Source organism: Otolemur garnettii, unplaced genomic scaffold (genome assembly GCF_000181295.1).
Source record: "Otolemur garnettii isolate 467f Iridium unplaced genomic scaffold, OtoGar3 scaffold00011, whole genome shotgun sequence".
Lineage (NCBI taxonomy): Eukaryota > Metazoa > Chordata > Mammalia > Primates > Galagidae > Otolemur > Otolemur garnettii.
This window is the reverse complement of record NW_003852406.1, coordinates 25,252,380-25,270,840: the sequence shown is the minus strand read 5'-3', so window position 1 is coordinate 25,270,840 and position 18,461 is coordinate 25,252,380. Positions and strand designations below refer to the sequence as shown.

At 36.1% G+C, this 18,461-nt stretch overlaps 1 protein-coding gene across 1 annotated transcript in view; it reads right to left on the bottom strand.

Moving 5' to 3' along the window:
* Nucleotides 1-18,461, bottom strand: part of NEO1 (neogenin 1) — a 158,705-nt gene that overhangs the window by 98,915 nt on the left and 41,329 nt on the right. Inside the window, exon 6 of the mRNA XM_023510038.1 lies at nucleotides 658-812. Coding sequence (XP_023365806.1) covers nucleotides 658-812 — 155 coding nt within the window. The remainder of the gene's footprint in view (nucleotides 1-657; nucleotides 813-18,461) is intronic.

Below are 18,461 nucleotides of genomic sequence, written 5' to 3'. Positions count from 1 at the left end.
AACAGATTTCTCTCCTTGAATAAAGAGCTGTGAAGACAATTAGTGACACATAAACACACAGGTGTGGGTGCTAATTATTACCCAGAAAATGGTGACAGCTGTGTTTAAGAGTGTTTAAGTCAGAGTACTAGATTATTGCTGGACTCCAGACATACTTCAGCCACTGATTTGCTATGTGATCTGATATAAGCAACCAAAATATTTCTGGGCTCAGCTTTCTCATCAGCCAGTGAAGAGATTACATTCAATGTGAACTTTTTTTTTTTTTTGAGACAGAGTCTCACTATGTCACCCTTGGTAGAGTGCTGTGGCATCACAGCTCACAGCAACCTCAAATTCTTGGGCTTAAGTGATTCTCTTGCCTCAGCCTCCCAAGTAGCTGGGACTACAGGCACCCACCACAACGCCCAGCTATTTTTTATTGTAGTTGTCATTGTTGTTTAGCTGGCCATGGCTGGGTTCAAACTCACCACCCTCAGTGTATGTGGCCAGCGCTGTAACCACTGTGCTACGGGCACCAAGCCTCGATGTGAATTTTTTTATCTTCATTTGCAGCACATAAACTGATGTACACAAGGTAACAGATCCCCTAGTGATTATATTTAAAGACATCTAAAGGTTTCAGAAATAAATGTTCTTCTTTGAAAAAATACTTACTACAATCTTAAAATAATCACTTGGGATAACCATATCGCCATTCTTGACCCACTTCACAGTTGGAGTTGGTTTCCCAGTCACTTCACATTCGAATATAATATCCATAGATTCATGAGCATATATATTAGCAGGTTGCTTCAGGAATTCAGGTGGAGCTTTAAAATAGAAAGGAAATTAGGGTATTAATGAAAATAAAAATAGGTAGCTATTCATAGTTCAACCAATTGTTTTAAATCACAGAATTTACAGGAATTTTTTATTATTTAAAGGCTCTCACATATTTTTGCAAAAGCATAAAACAAATACATATTTAAAAGACATGCTAGGAATATAGTATCTTTAAAAACTGATTCTGGGGCAGTGCCGGTGGCTCAAAGGAGTAGGGCGCCAACCCCATATGTCAAAAGTGGCAGGTTCAAACCCAGCCCGAGCCAAAAACTGAAGGGAAAAAAAAAAACCTGATTCTGGTATCATTAACTGTTATAAAAATTTCTGAGTTTTCCCAGCTCCTTATTAAGAACTAATTACACTAAGTTGATTATACTAAAGAAATAAAAAGTACAGATATTACAACCTGCCCAAAAATAAATATTACAGACTATTTCCTTAAAATTTATACCATCTAGGAAGGGCCATAGCTAAAATTCAAAGAGTTGAAAAGACTGACACCATCTTCCTTTTAGTCAGCTTGATGAGTAATGAAATATGTATACACATGTGCGTGTGTGCGTGCCTGTGTATATAAAACAATGTCATGTGAGAGGCCTTCGACAGTTCACGCTCGTAACACACTCCCATTATCAAACATCCCTCAATACATGAAATGGTTTTTATGGGATGAGAAGAAGAGTGACAGGATCCTTGGAGGAAAAGGTAAGTATATTTTCCCCTTACCCTAAAGTTATAAATCACTGATTTATAAATAATAGATTCGTAAGATTTTTAATTATAAAGGCTGAAGTAGATATCTAATGTCCTACTAATGCTGTAATTTCCTATACAACATCCTTGAGAAAGGATCTTAATGATTTCTATTCAAAAAATTTCAAAAAAGAAATTTCAAAGAAGAGCAGCTTTATTTGCAGTTGAGCTAAAATCTGCCCTGCCTGCTGTGATGTTGACTGGGACTGTGTTTGTGGCAACTTGACATCTTACTATTAAGTCTTCCTTTCCATGACCATAGGGTTGTATCTCCAATTGCTTAGTTCTTTTATTTCTTTCATCAGTGTTTTATAGATTTCAGTGTACAAATCTTGTTTATACTTTGTTATGAATATCCCTTAGTATTTCAAATACCTTTGGTGGTATTCTAAGTGTGCTTTAAAACTCTTTTTAATTTCTAATTGTTCACCACTAGTATGTAGAGATGAAACTGATTTGCGTACATTGACCTTTTATCTTGGAGCTATTCTAAATACACTCATTAGTTTTTTCAGCCTCTGTACAGCCAATCTGAGTATTGTCTACATACACAATCATGTTATCTATGAATAGAGACAGTTTTATTTTTTCTTTCCCTTTTAAAAAAGAAATGTTCCAGCTCAGCGCCTATGGCTCAACCGGCTGAGGCGCCAGCCACGTACACCTAAGGTGGCGGGTTCGAATCCCCAGCCCGGACCCGCCAAAACAACAATAACGGCTGCAACCAAAAAATAGCCAGGCGTTGTGGCGGGCGCCTGTGGTCCCAGCTGCTTGGGAGGTGGAGGCAGGAGACTCGCTTGAGCCCAGGAGTTGGAGGTTGCTGTGAGCTGTGATGCCATGGCACTCTACCCAGGGGGACAGCTTGGGGCTCTGTCTCAAAAAAAAAAAAAAAAAAGAAATGTTCCTGCCTATTTTACTGGCTACAGTAGAGCAAGTCTTAGAAAGAAGTCCAAAAGCTATACAACTTAGGTGAATGAAGAATCAAAGTATAAAGCAGATAGAATCCCAGGCAAGTAGGACTCCCTCAAGTAGGAAAAGAACGCACTACGTATGATCCTGAGAAGCAACATACATACACAGTGATGGAAGATCCAGAAAACATAAACATGTAAAGTAAGAAATCCATTAACAGTGCACTGGACTATCCTTTCAAACACTGAATAGCCACTGTTATTTACTATCATTATTTGTTATGTGAATTATCTATACAAGTGCTCTGCCATTTTCTGCTCTCCCAATAATGTTCCCAATTGTCTTATCTACATATAAGTTATCAATTTATGGCCTCCTAGCTCCAAATCCACCCTTCCTTGCAATGAGGAATGTGGACCTTTGTAAGCTGTAGCTTTAACAGAGGGCACTGGAGGAACGCTGTGTGACACAGTGGTGTGGCAAAAAGCCAATCTTTCAGCTCCGGGTGTGCCCTTCTTGCTCCTGTGGTGCAGCTACCAGGTTTGTGGGAAACCCAGTGATGATCACCTTCCTGAAAGTTTCTCCACTCCATCTTTAGTAAGTTTCTTCGGCTTACTCCAGCAGGTGGCTTCTGAGCACTAGCCCTGACCCACAGCACGGGTCCTGTACTCCAGCTCCGTCTTGGGTCACTCCAGTGGGCAACTTCCTGCTCATCATCCCAGGCACATAGCACCCAGCAGGTGCTCTCCAGATACCAGCTCAGGCCTATGGCACCCAGCAGGGAATACTTTCTCCAACAAGGTCTGAGTAGCAGTCTTCCCTATCTGGATTCTTTCTCACTTTAGCAGGAGTAGTAGCTGATGCTTCCATTTACTTATGAATACTTATGTCTTCTTCCTACTTCATCCCTTTAAGCACATTTTAAAAGTTAATAATTCATTTAAATTTTCCCTGTCCAATACCTAGAGTGATTTCTGGTTCCCAACTGGATCCTAATACAGTAAACTTTAACACTTTGTCCATATGCTGCCAATATTTCTTCTCTCAAAAGTTTTCTCTTTGGGGGGATGGGGGTTACCGTGTATGGCACACCTCTTAGGGGTGGGACATAATTATAAGAGGGACTTTGCACTTAATGAATTAAGTGCACCCTCAATGAATCTTTGCACCCTCAATGAATCCCAATTAATTTTTAAAAAATGTTCTCTTTTATCACTTACTGTAACAAAGTTTTAAAGTTTTATGTGGTAACATTTATAAACTGTCCCCATTTAGATCTGCTATTTCATTATTCTTACTCTAAAGGCTGTCCCTGCTTCCATATGGTATCATTCACTTACATTTTCTTCTAGTTTCTATCAGACAATCCAGATTTAGTGAGGTAAGTATTCAGCTCTATGTTTTTTTAAATGGCAAGCTCAGTAGTCCCAATACGAATAACTGATTTGAAAGTTTTAATATTAAAATCTATGTATTCTTGGGGGGTTATTTCTGGACACTAATTGGTTTTACCCATCTGTCTATTCCTGCACCAGAACCACAAAATTATTATAAGTACACAATATGTCATAGTATTTGGTAGAACAAGTACTCTTCTTTTACTCCTTTCTTTCCTCAAAATTTTTCTAATGTATTTGTTTAGGGCTTTTATCTCCCCAGATAAATTAGATCCATGTTAAGTTTCTCTGTCCCTTCTCAAAGCAAACAAACTAGAACAACTTGGAGTTTCATTTGAACTGCAATAAATTTTAGATGTAGGAAAAATGAACGTATTTGTAATTCCAGTCTTGTCAATAACCAACTTATTTGAGTTTACTTGTGTTAAATGAAATTTATGTCACTGATTTCAACTGAAATCCTGCAGTAGGCCTCAACAGATCAAACCACAGTGGAGTCACTAGTACTAAGGTTCCATGCCTGAGTTGTTTATCTGATATTCTGAGAAATCAGGAGAGGTAATAGCTAAATCCACAAAACAGGCCAGTTCAGCCAGCAAGAACGTCCCCTCTGCTTTGACCCCTAAAAAGTAACCTGCAATAACCTGATGTTAACAGATCTGCTTTTCTGTACTATGCTGTTTCCTTGTTCCTGCTCCAGCTACCTTACAAAAACGGACCGTTCCACCACGCCCAGTGTAATGCATATCTATTCTTAAGATGAAATACTACCCAATTCATGAATTGCTGATAAAAGCCAATTACATCATCTAACTAAATGTGCTGAAATTTTGTCTTTTGACTCTTGGTATTCTTTAATAATGACTTATGGTAAAGCAGTTGTAATGAGTAGGAGTCAAGAGACCTAGAGCTGAGTTCCAATGGACATTTTGCTAAACATGGGTTTCAAGTCCATGAGTTATAGACTGCTTTTTACTAAAGGATAAATTCAACTAGACTATTCCTAACTACAAGAAGATCTTTAACCAATGATTTTAGTTTGTGTCTTTATGATAATTTACAGCTACCATTTATGACTTCTTTCCACTTATTACCATTTAGTTCCCATAGTGATCCCATTATTTATTATTATTATTACCATTTTATAGACAAGGACACTAATATGCACATAGTCTAATAAATGCCTTAACATATAGTTTAGTCAGTGACAGATCTAGAACCTGGGCAGTCAATCTGACTATAAAAAACCTACATTCTGGCTCGGCGCCTATAGCTCAACCGGCTAAGGCGCCAGCCACGTACACCTAAGGTGGCGGGTTCGAATCCCCAGCCCAGACCCGCCAAACAACAATGATGGCTGCAACCAAAAAATAGCCGGCGTTGTGGCGGGCGCCTGTGGTCCCAGCTACTTGGGAGGCGGAAGCAGGAGACTTGCTTGAGCCCAGGAGTTGGAGGTTGCTGTGAGCTGTAATGCCACGACACTCTGCCCAGGGGGACAGCTTGAGGCTCTGTCTCAAAAAAAAAAAAAAAAAAAAAAAAAACCTACATTCTTTTCAAAAATTCTTTATTTATAGAAGAAAACATACTAAATCCCCCTATACCTGTTAGGTAGCTTCACCAATTACCAACTCATGGTCAATACTGATTCACCTTAATCTATTCCATTCCCCATTTCCAGCCCCCACACAGATTATTCTGAAAGCAATAGTCAGGTATCATATTATTTCACATACCTCTAACAAAACAAGAACTCCCATTTCTAAACATAATTGTGATATCATCATGCTGTGTCTATAATAAAAATTTCTTAATATCACCAATTATCTAACCAGTATTCATATTGCACTAATTGACTGATTTTTCAAAATTATTTACTTTAGTTGAACTGGGTAAACAAGGTGTATTTGCTGGTATTAGGTAATGTGTTTCTTAAACTTCTTTTAATTCACAGCTTACTTCTTTATCTTTTGTTTGCAACTTGTTTAAGAAAACAAATCATTCATCTCATAAAATTTCTTACAGTCTGTCTGTCTTTTGCTGAATGTATTGCCATAGTGGTATTTAACATGTTCTTCTTGTAAGTTCACAGTTAAATGTAGATGCTTGATTGGAGTTAGGCTCTTTTTTTTTTTAAGACTACTTCATAGGCAGTTTCATGTGCTCCCTTCAAGATATTTATAATGTTTGGTAGTGTCTCTTCTGGTGATCTTAACCGTCTTTGACAATCATTGCTTACTAGGAGTTGCAATTACTATTCTATCATATAATTATTAATAGTATCATTTCTAGGAGTTTCAATTATTATTCTATCATTTCTTCTGTAAAGAGAAATATCCCTTCAATTATTATTATATCCCCTCAACCAATTATTAGGGTAATTCCTCAATTATTTGGTTATCCTAAATACAGGTCTTGGAAAAAGGCAGAACAAATGCTTGATTCTTTCCATTTACTTACATTTTCAAAACAATGAGCTGGCTTTCTAATTATCCTCCCCCAAACATGATTGCTGAGGGCTCTTTTTATATATCACAATCAGCTCTTGGTTTAAAAGATATTTGGTTTGTTTCAGTTCAATGAAGTTGTTACTATTCTTTTGTTTCTTAAACTATCCCACCTTTGATGATGTCTGAATTCAATGGAAGCTCCTCAGTTCTTTTTGACATGACCTTACCAGTTTTTGGTTTCTGGTGACTGTTTTTAGGTCCTTTTGTGAATAAAGCCAGCAATTATGTACTTTCTAAAGATTATCATCATTTCCTATTGGTAGTTCCAATTAAACTCAAGAGTACAGGCTTAAGTGAATCTTAATTTCACATCTGTGTCTCCTTTCTCTTATGCCAAAAATCTCTGTGCTCAATAACACTAACGTAATTCCTCATTTGCTTTATCTTATAGTCTCAGAATAAATATTTCTACCAATGATATAGCAGAAAACAACGGAACACTTTTGCAGTTATTCTTGTCCTTTGAATATACCCTATATGGTATATTATAATCCAATTATGATTTTTGAATTCACTTAGAATGGCAATTTTAACTTAAATTTCAATGTTCTGTGTGGCCATAGTACCATCTTGATACATATACCTTTAGAGTAACTTGTTTCATTTTGCCTTCTATTTTCAGAAATTACTTTGTAAATTTTATTATATTTATTTGAGACAAGAGTCTTGCTCTGTTTATCCCAGGATATAGTGCAGTAGTGTCATCATAGCTCACTGCAACCTCAAACTCCTGGGCTCAAGTGATCCTCCTGCCTTAGCCCCATGAGCAGCTGGGACTACAGGAGTATACCACCACAACTGACTAATTTTTTCTATTTTTTTATGTAGACCAGGTCTTGCTATGTTGCCAGCATCGTCTTGAACTCCTGGCCTCAAGAGATCTTCCGGCTCGGCGCCTATAGCTCAACCGGCTAAGGCGCCAGCCACGTACACCTAAGGTGGCGGGTTCGAATCCCCAGCCCGGACCCGCCAAACGACAATGACGGCTGCAACCAAAAAATAGCCGGGCGTTGTGGCGGGCGCCTGTGGTCCCAGCTACTTGGGAGGCGGAGGCAGGAGACTCGCTTGAGCCCAGGAGTTGGAGGTTGCTGTGAGCTGTAATGCCACGGCACTCTGCCCAGGAGGACAGCTTGAGGCTCTGTCTCAAAAAAAAAAAAAAAAAAAAGAGATCTTCCTACCTCGGTCTTCCAAAGTGCCAGGATTATAAGCATGAGCTACTACACCTGACTCATAAATGTTAAATTTATAAAAACAAGGTATATTCAAACAAGTCTAGTTTCTAACCCTGTTTGTCCCATCCTAGTCTCTATTCTCCTCTAAAAGCAACCATTTTAAAAAAAATTTTTGTGGTTTATTCTTCAATTTTAATAACTGTAACATTTGCATAATTTGTCCCACCTTTCTTCTTCAGATTATAAATGAATGTTTTTCTACCTTCAAAGCAAGTGCGTTTAATTACTATGACACCATGTTTCCAAGGCACTGACATTCCTGGAGTCTAAAGAGCTGAGGCTCCCACTAAGGCAGTGTTTTAAGTAATTCTGTAAAACACAGCAAAATCCTCTTTTAAAAAATTCAAAGAATCCTAGTATGCATTTTTAGTAAACAGACTTTCACAGACTATTAGAAAAAAATAATCATAATGTTCAATTTATCACTACCTTTTCTTTCATGAACTGTAAAATAATGCCCTTAAAATGTTCTCTGGATTTTAACTACCCTGTAGATAGGATTCATGCCAATTAAACACAATGTAAGAGCAGATGTTTGTGGTTGGGAAGTTAAATTGATAACCAGAGAACAAATGAACCAATTACCATAAGAAAATAAGTGTTGTAATGGAAGATTATGCATTTGGTTACTAAAGAGACAATTAAGCTTCAAATTCTCTTTGACAGCTTCCTATCCCTTCCAATGCCATCATCATTTCAAGAATAATTTTAATTGCTAAATGTACTAGTATAATTTAATACTAAAACATTGTGTTTGCAAAATTCTTTTACTAGAAACATCACTTAATTCCATCACTGTTACTTAATGCTGGAAACTGCCACTTAATTCAAATAGAAAACAATACCGGACCAGCACCAATTTCAAGGTTACTTTATCATGCTCTGATTTGGAAGATAACCATTTTTGTTTATATTAACTCTGAATTGTTGGAGTTTCCATTTGATTTTAAAGGTTTACACACTGAATTCTTATTAAGCTCCTTGAGTAGAGGAAAAAAATTATCTGTTTTATGTTAAATGTATACTTCATGTTCTTAAGCTTCTTTTCTGTAATTCACAAACTTACATCTACAGTCTTTCTTCTTCTTCTTTTTTTTTTTTAATGCAGTTTTTTGGCCGGGGCGGGGTTTGAACCCACCACCTCTGGCGTATGGGGCCAGCATCCTACTCCTTTGAGCCACAGGTGCCACCCACATCTACAGTCTTTAAAAATCCAACAAATAAAACACTAAGCATTTAACAGCCTGAAATCCCATCAGGGATTTTGTTTGACAGTCTAATTACAAATCTGCTATAGGTATAGCAAAGCAAAAATACCCTGCAACATTTCTTCAGAAAGCTTCCTCTTCCAGTGAAGGTCAATAGGATTCTTGTTAATCCTACTGAAATAAGTGACCTCGTAACTGAAGTAACATAATGACAAAGCTGCCACTTGACTTTGAAATTTTATTTCTCACCTGCCATCCTCATGCTCTGCGCTTTAGGTCTGATCACTTTCTCCTAACCCTAATCTCCAATTTAGCGAACAAGTACTCATAGGATCTTAGTCAAATGCATTCCTATAAGGAAGCTTTTCCTGACCCACAGGCCCCCATTTCTAGATGTACTAGTGTGAGGTCTGACAATTAAGTTTGCAAACTGATCCTAGAAAAAGTGCTACCTACCTCATTGCTGGCCCATAACTGCAAGATTTGCCATTGAAATCCCGAGGTTCTAAAGCATCATGGGTGCTCAGTGCTGATCAGTGGAATGAATATTCACATGTATTTCACTAATGTGTACTATGGGAAAATTCAATGCTCAGAATAAGATTTAATTTTTTCAAGGATTCTCAAGTTTCTTAAGAATTCAATATCTCATACCATAGTTCTTCCTAAAGTTTACTCCTGAGTTTTCTCCATGAGTTTCTAATTTGCTTTTAAATATCTACGATAATGTAAAATCATAATAAACATGTAATTTCAGCACCATCACTTGAGTTCATGTTTACAAGTTGGCTCTGTAATCATAGAACTTAATCCTAATTCAGCATTCTTCAAATTGAGGTTTTAGGGTCTAAATCTCTTTACTATGAAACTGTACTCTATACTTTTTATTTTAAAGAATTCACAAAAACCTTTATTAAATATAGGTTCTCCTTCCTTACTAAGATTAAATATATTTAATCTCTGCTTGATGTCCCAACGTTGTATATGTATATACCACATTTTGCTTATCCATTCATCCATCAATGGACACTGGGGTTGTTGCCATATTTTAGCTATTGTGAATAACACTGCTGAGAACATGGGCATACAAATATCTCAGGATGCTGTTTTCAATTCTTTTGAGTATATCCAGAAGAGGAATTGCTGGATCAAATAGCTATTCTATTTTCATTTTATGAGGAACCAGCATACTGTTTCCAACAGCAGCTATACTTTTAGCTGTACCAAACATTCATAAGGGTCCTAATTTCTTCATAACCTTGCCAACAATTACTAATTTTTTTTGAGAATAGCCATCTTAGCTATTACTAAGGTAATTGTGCCATATATGTTTTTATACTGTTTTGATTTTTACAATGTTTATGTATTGTCTATTTAAGAAAAAATACTGACTACTGGATGGTTTGAGTGTGTCTTCCCTGATTATCCTTAGTATTCTACAGTTGGTACTGTTGACTGAGAGTATCTTTTGTTCCTCTTCTTTATCTCTCACCTTTCTTTTTTATCTTTTTAAATTTAAAAATGAGTGCCACTCACTTCATGGAAGTGAGGTGAGTTAACTTTTAAATTTAAAAGTTTAAATTTAAAACTTTTAACCCCCCTGCTCTTTTGGTTCACACTTTACTGAGTATCAGAACAAATGCCCTTCTTTACCAAACCTCAAACCACTCACTGGTCAATACCACTGGCCTCCTCAAACATAAACAGTTAATATTTTTGGTATGTGAACCTTCCAAACTTTTTCTATCACACAAATCTTACACACGTACACACACACACAAATACATATGGAGTCAATCAATAACTACCTTTCTGCAACTTGTATTTTTCTCTTAACAATTTCATGTATCAATGATACATAGCCAACTTTTTTAAACAGCAGCACAGTAAATCTGTATGAATTTATCACAATGTAATTATTCTCCTACTAATGGACATTTAAGATTGCTTTTGATTTTTCTATTACGGGAAATGCTGTAATATGCATCCTTGTATGTTCATCTTTGTATGCATGTACAAGAGTTTCAAAAGAATAAATTCCTAGAGAGCATAACTAGGTCAAAGGGTTTTCATAGTTTACATTTTGATAAATATTACCAAAGGCAAAGAATCATTATTTATGAACCTACTGGAGGTCCTAGCTACAGTAATTAAATAGGGCAAAGAAAAGAAAAATACAGTGATAGGGCTGGAGAAATCAGTGCCCCGCCCCATACAACACACACATATACATTAGGGCAATCGTTATCTACTTAGAATATTCAAGAAAATCTCTCTCTCATGAAAAACTTCCAATATGCATTGCTTTACTATTTGTAGTGAGGGGCACCTCAATGATTTGATAGATAGGAATAATAATTACCCAAACTACAGTACATCTGCCTGAAGCATATGCTACATCCTTCCCACTCAAAGTATAGAATGGGACCAACAGCACTAGTATCATCTGAGCGCTTTGTAGAAATACAGACTCTCTGGCCCCTGCTCCCACCCTAAATCCTCTGAAAAAAGTATCAGCATTTTAACAGGATCTCGAGGTGGTTCCTATGCACATTAAAGTTTGATAAGCACTACTTTGGGGCATTTAAGTACTAATTATAGTTCTATAAGTACAAACATGGAAAAAATCTAAATATAAAAATGTCAAAAAGCAATTTGCAGAGCAACCAGATATGATGATTCTTTTAATGAAAAACAGTATTTCTAGATGTACAAGTGTGAGGTCTGACAATTAAGTCTGCAAAGTGATCCTAGAAAAAGTGCTACATACCTCATTGCTGAAGTCAGCTATGCATTGACAGCAGCACAAGTTCACCCTTCAAAGAGATTGTCGAATGATTTGTCTGGAATGACCATCAGAGCTGCTATCACAAGAAGGTCTGATAATTAAATTCTCAAACTTGCCACCAAGTGCTTATGTTGGCAGCACTGTACAAACAACTCAGTAAGATTTCACAACCTTGGTATATCAGTGTCTCATGGCTGTGTGCATGTGCACATGTGGCAGTGTCTTGCTGAGTGTCATTCATTATTGCAGTTGCATGTTTCTGATGACAGCTCTGATGACCATTCCAGGAAGAGTTCCAAAATTGCTCCGAAGAGTAGACTAGTCCCTGGCACTGATACACTGCTTCCCAAAGCACTTCAAAGGTGACCATAGTGATATTTAGCAATGAGGTGTGTAGCACTCTTTCTAGGATGAGTTCATGAACTTAACTGTCAGACGTTATGTGAATGCTTTTTAAAAAGACACTCAGAAGTATCCACACTAACTTCATGACAACAGTTACCCTCTGAGGAAATGGGCATATGGGGAAGAGGCCCATGAAGAAAGAGATTTACTTTGTTGATACAGTTTCATTCTTTCAGACAACTCAAAAATTGTCAAAGAAGAGCAATTAAAGGAAAAATAAAAAGTCAATAAAAATCCAAAAAGATGATGAACCTCTCTAATAAAGAAATATGAGTTAAAAAGCATAATAAGATCTATTTTTCTTATTCCATTTATACAGACTATAAAACTTGATGATACCAATTCCTAGAGATTGTGGAGAAATCAATATTGTCCCACTGTTGGTATATAAGATAAATGATATCAACTTTCGGAAAGGCAACCTACCAAGTTGTATCAATATTTAAAACATGAATACCTTTTGCTTTAGCAATAGTAGTCCTAGGAATTATCATAAAAAGATAACTAAACAAGTATACAAATGTATGTATGCAGGATATTTATAACATTTACTGACAAAAGTATAACACTGGAAACCATTAAATATTAATAGGGGACCCAGTTAAACAAGTGAAAACACTGGAATACTGTATAGTAGGGGTAACCAAATTGTCCATTTTAGCACATAAACTTTTACAGGAATGTAGCCATATTCATTAGTTTATGTACAGTTAGTAGCTGCATTCCCTGCTACAAAGATGGAGTTGATTAGTTGTGACAGAGACAGCAAGGCCCACAAAACTATTTATTATCTGGTCCTTAGTAATAAAGTTATTATTTTTATACTATCAATTTATACTCTAGAGAAATAATCTGTAATCTTATTATGATTAAATCAGTACATGTAATTCTCTGAACAATATCCCAAAGTCAGCAAATTGTGATTAAGCTTCTTCCAAACTAACCAATTCCTCCTCTCCAAAGATTAAAAAGCTTGTTCTTAAACATGTTCTTTAACAATCAAACTGCTACCAACATATTTGTTTTTCACTCCTTACCCATTCATAATTCTCCAAGTTGGCCTAGCATAGAAAAAAAAAATCTTTGTATACTTTTTCAATATGCAAATTAAAGTATATATTTTTGAAAATTCTACATAAGCAACTGAAAAAGAACATTTTAACTCTTAGTAGAAATTCAAAAAATCATTGGACTGTTTAATATAAAGCAGAGTATTTGTTTTTCAAGTTGTTGACCCACTGGCATACCAAGGCCAGTCCAGTGGTTACAGACAATTCTGGTACAGGCATTGAAGGGTTCACTGTACAGATGTTTAAAAACAATAATCAAATTGACTCATAATTTGAGCTACTTTTTATTATCATCATGTCCTGGAAATTCTTAGCAGTATCAGTGATAAAATACTCCTTCCAACCAAAGCAGACTACTCCCTTGTCAGTTGACCTGTCGATGTTTCATGAGATTGGGTTTTAAAAATATGAAACAGGCCAGGCACAGTGGCTCCTATCTATAATCCTAGCACTCTGGGAGGCTGAGGCAGGTAGATTGTTTGAGCTTATGAGTTTGAGACCAGCCTGAGCAAAGCGAGACTCCATCTCTTAAATTAAAAAATAAAAATAAAAAAAGCTGGGCATTGTGGTGGGTACCTATAGTCCAAGCTATCACTTGAGCTCAAGAATTTGAGATTTCTATGAGCTATGACACCATGGCATCCTACTGAGGGTGATAAAGTGAGGCTCTGTCTCAAAAAATTAAAAATAAATAAAAATATGGAACAGGATGATGTGATGGAGTGTGATGGAAAACAATGCATCTCACCCAGTATGGGAATGTACTGTCTGGTAAAGTTTGTGTTTCAGAGACAGATACATGATTATGTAGAAATTGCATACTCTCTACAATAATTACAGATGTTTAAAAGCCACTGGGAGGGAGTAAGCACCCTACTGAAGCCATATAATACTGTCTAAAAAGTGCTAGACTAGAAATCAGTAGTTCTGGGCTTTTCATTTGGGTTCTACTTCAAGTCTGTTTTGTGATCTTGAGGAAATCACTTTTCCTTAAAAAGATGTAAGATATAGGTGAACATCTTTTGTTAATACAAAAGATATTTAAAGAATTTGCCAGTATATCAATATAATATGTGACACAGTATCTATTCCAGGGGCAACCAACCTTTTTTTTCCCTCTACTACACTTTGGAAGAACAAGAGTTGTCTTGGGCCACACATTAAAACAAACACTAACAAAAGCTGATTAGCAAAGCTAAAGTCTGTGCGTACTTTATGTGATATATGATGCCACATATAAGCAAAAAAAGTCCTCACAAAATCAGCACGCAGCCCTATAGGTTGGATACCCTTCCATTATATCTTGGGGAAAAAATTAAAATTGCTTGATGTTATTTCTCCTATTATTAAATTTCTCGAAAGTCAAAATGGTTCGTAATGCCACTACCCTAAAACTATTTCTCAAAAGTCAAAATGGTTCCTAATGCCACTACCCTAAAACTGTTCCAATTTTTCAAATGCAGCAGCGACTCTTTTAGCATCCCAAGAAAATGATTTAAGGGACTTTCGGAAGCATTATCAATTGATAAATTAGTCATAATACCTCTATACAGGGCTTTCTTTTCTAGAAAACTAAATTTTGTTTAGTATCAGCTATAAGTCCGGTATTGTAACAAGCACTTCACTTATTAAATCTCTGTCCCAAAAGAAAAAAAAAAACATCAAGTAGCTACACCAGGAAAATTTCAAATCCTTAACTCATAAAAGCAGAAGTGGTAGAGAGCTACTCAATTATTTCTAAAAACATAAAATAAGGCTTGAAACTGTAACAGTATTTTAATTTTTCTATGGTCCATTACTTTCAAGTATTAACAAATAGGCAATTTTCTAACACGATACTTTAAGAATTCTCTTTAATGTGGTTGCCACACGTATCATTGGCACAGGAAATCAACACTGTTTAGAAAGTATCTCACAAAGGAAGATATTAGAATGTCCAATAAACAGATGATGAAGTACTCGACATCACTAATCATCAGGCAAATGCAAATTAAAATGGTACAGAGATAACACACACCTACCAGAATGACTAAAGTTAGAGACAGACAACACCAAATGCTGGCCAGAATGTGGAGCAACTACAACTCCGTATGCTTTGGTAGAAATATAGATCATTACACCATCTTGGGAAAAGATTTGGCATATGATTCAGAGGAACGCTACTTAACAACAAAAAGTAACAAGTTACTAACATATGCAACAGTATGAATGGATCTCAAATACATTAGATTTTGAAAGAAGTCTTCCACAAACATAGATGACACAATTATAAAGCTTTAGAAGAAGCGAAACTACTTTACAATGGGAAAAACCAGAAGAGTACATGCCTGGGGGGGTAGTAAGATGATGTACTGAGAAGGGGATGTGGCAACTCTCTTCAATGATGATAATATTCTGCATTTTTATATCCGTTTTAGTTGCATAGTAATGCACATTTTCTGGACACAAACAGCAGACCTAATATTTGTGCACATTACTGTATATAAATTTTACCTCAAAAGACAGAAAAAGAACTTCGGAACAAGATATTAAACTCTAGTTAATGATATGAATGCTGAAGTATTTGAGTACCTGGGCAATTTACTCTGAAATATATCCAAGAATTTAGATAGACTGATGGACAGAATGATAGATATGATATAGCAATTACTGTAAAATGTCAATTAAAGATTAAAAGTGGTGTCTGCCATAAAACTCTTTCAAATTTTTATCACAAAAAATTTCTAATACATAGTGTTGAAAACAACTAGAAATGTGTTTTTTCTTAGGAAAAAATATTTTTTTTACCACCTCTGCCTTCTTACTACTAGGAAATAACTAGGATTTAAGATTTTAAAAGGAAGAAAATACTACCATTTTGAAAAATCATTTTTTAAAAAAGAGTACTACAATGTAGGAGGAACAGAAATGGATAGCAAAGATCAAGGTCTTGCCAAATGATTAGGGTTTGAAAATGGTACTGAACAACCAGCTGACCCATTTCTCAGGATTTCAAAGTTTACAAGTCAAATTCTATCTGTGTAATTTCTACTTTAAAACTACAGAATAATTTAGGCTCGTGATCATTACTGAATTAAGTCTTTCACAAGTTATCAGAGGCTGGGAAAGGTATGCACATGCCTGGGGATGGGGGGGTCAGTTATCCTCGGAATTTAGATTGCCATTTGATTCATTTAGCTTTCAGATAAATTAAGGATAACTGTGCTGCACTGAGATGAAATATTCCCACTGAGACCTGACAGGGTAAAATCCCATTCCTTGTGGGTGAACTGAGTTTATATGAAAGTGCTATCAATAGACACTGGTAGGGGTGGGAGTGGGTAACAGGAAAGAAATATAAAATCAGGAAGAAATCTGTTCTAGATATTCTTTTTACCATATTTCCTCTCCACTGACCACTTTGGAGCTTCTCAGTTTAATTTTTAGTAAGAAAAAGGTTTTTATTTTCCAATTCATAAATCCCCACTTTTACTGCTGCTCCTAATTCTATCATGTCTCCAATGAAGAAAGAGGAAGATAACCAAAATTAAAGAAGAGAATGGGAAGTTTAAGAGATTAAGTATATTTAATATGAGAAACTGACAATATGATGAAAATTACTAAACTTCTTCCTGGCATGACCCTCTTTACCAAAGTTTGTGGACTTGATAATACCTCTTAAAGTAAAAGAAATGCAGTTCATGAAACGTAAGACAGTAAATACTATACAGAAAATATTCCCTCACATGGATTCAAGAAAAGGTAGATAAATCAATGAATAAGAGACTCAGAGTGGGCTAATTAAGGTAAACTTGAAATTCTGAGATCAAGACAGATAACCTAAGAAGCTCAGTCATGTCCAGACAGTCAAACCTTTCCACTTATTTTTGGACTGGAAAGGGTATGACTCTGCCCTCACAGTGCATTCTTACACTTTCTAAATGAAGGAATGATGAATATTTACTAACATTTTGTCTAATTTGCTATCCTGGACAAGCAGGAGCCCAGACTGCATAGAATTAAATGAGAGCCTAAGAAGCCAGACAGGGTATGAGGAATGAGGTGAGACTGGCTTGACTCACAGACCACAAAACATGGAGCCAAGGGTCATCTAATAGTAGGTGGTATGGGACAAAAACAAAACAGAAAGCCATCTGAGGTGTTCATTGGAATCATCCAAGGAGGAGGCAGAAGCTGGATAAGAAGACAAACAAGAAATCAAAGAAAGCAGAATTAAGTGGAGAAGCCTGAGACAGAAAGGAAAGAGAGACTTTACTGAATGCCTACCAGGTACCAGGCACTGGGTTAAGCATATTCCTCACAAAACCACCAGAAAGAAGGCTGTTTTATCCCCATCTTACAATTAAGAAAAATGAGGTTTAAGTAAATTGATTTGCCAAGATCACATAGTCTGATTATTGGGAAACAGGGATATGTCTCCAAAAAGTATCTCTTTTCACCATACTATATTCCTTCTATAGGGTGCAATGCTGATCTCTTAGTGGTTTTACAGAAATCACAATTTCCTTTCTGCACCATGGTATTTGTTTATTGGTCCCACAAAGTCTCCTCATTAGGGTCATTTTAGTAACACAAATTCACTATAGAGTTCTTGTGTTGCATTTTGTCTAATGCACAAACAACCAATAGGCAGAATCAGTAGGCAGGCAAATGGCTCTTTTATTCTGCAACATTTGTAGGGTCAAAAATCAGGCATCTGTAGTCCACATAAATCTGGGTTCTAGTATTACATCGTATTTCATTTTTTTAATGTGGAGATTCTTGGTCTTTTCTAGAATACCTGGAAGTTTTCTTTTGAAGGTGGCTACTTACCATGGAAGTGAGGCTATTATGATTCAGAATAAATTTACATAACTATTAGGAAATTATTTCAATCTTGTAAAATGTGGAATTTGTCTAAAGCTAACATGATCACTGATGCAATAAAACTGCGATTCAATACAAATTGATTCAGACCTCCAAATAGGATTATAAAACAGCTTCAAAGAATTTTCTAATTTACAGTAATGCCTTAAAAATATAAAGTTTAAAGGTGAAATTTTTAAATATTCTGGATACAGACAACTTATTATATGAATGTATTATATCTTATAATGTAGATAGAGCGGAATATGTTCTTATCTCCTCAGCTATTGTCAAACTTGTAATATTAGGCACTATAGTAGGTGGTAGTTCTCAACCTATGGGTCATGACCCCTTTGGGGGTCGAACAACCCTTTCACAGGGGTCGCCTACGACCATCCTGCACATCAGATATTTACACTACAATTCGTAACAGTAGCAAAATTACAGGTATGATGTAGCAATGAAAATAATTTTATGGTTGAGGGTCACCATAACGTGAGGAACTGTATTAAAGGGTCG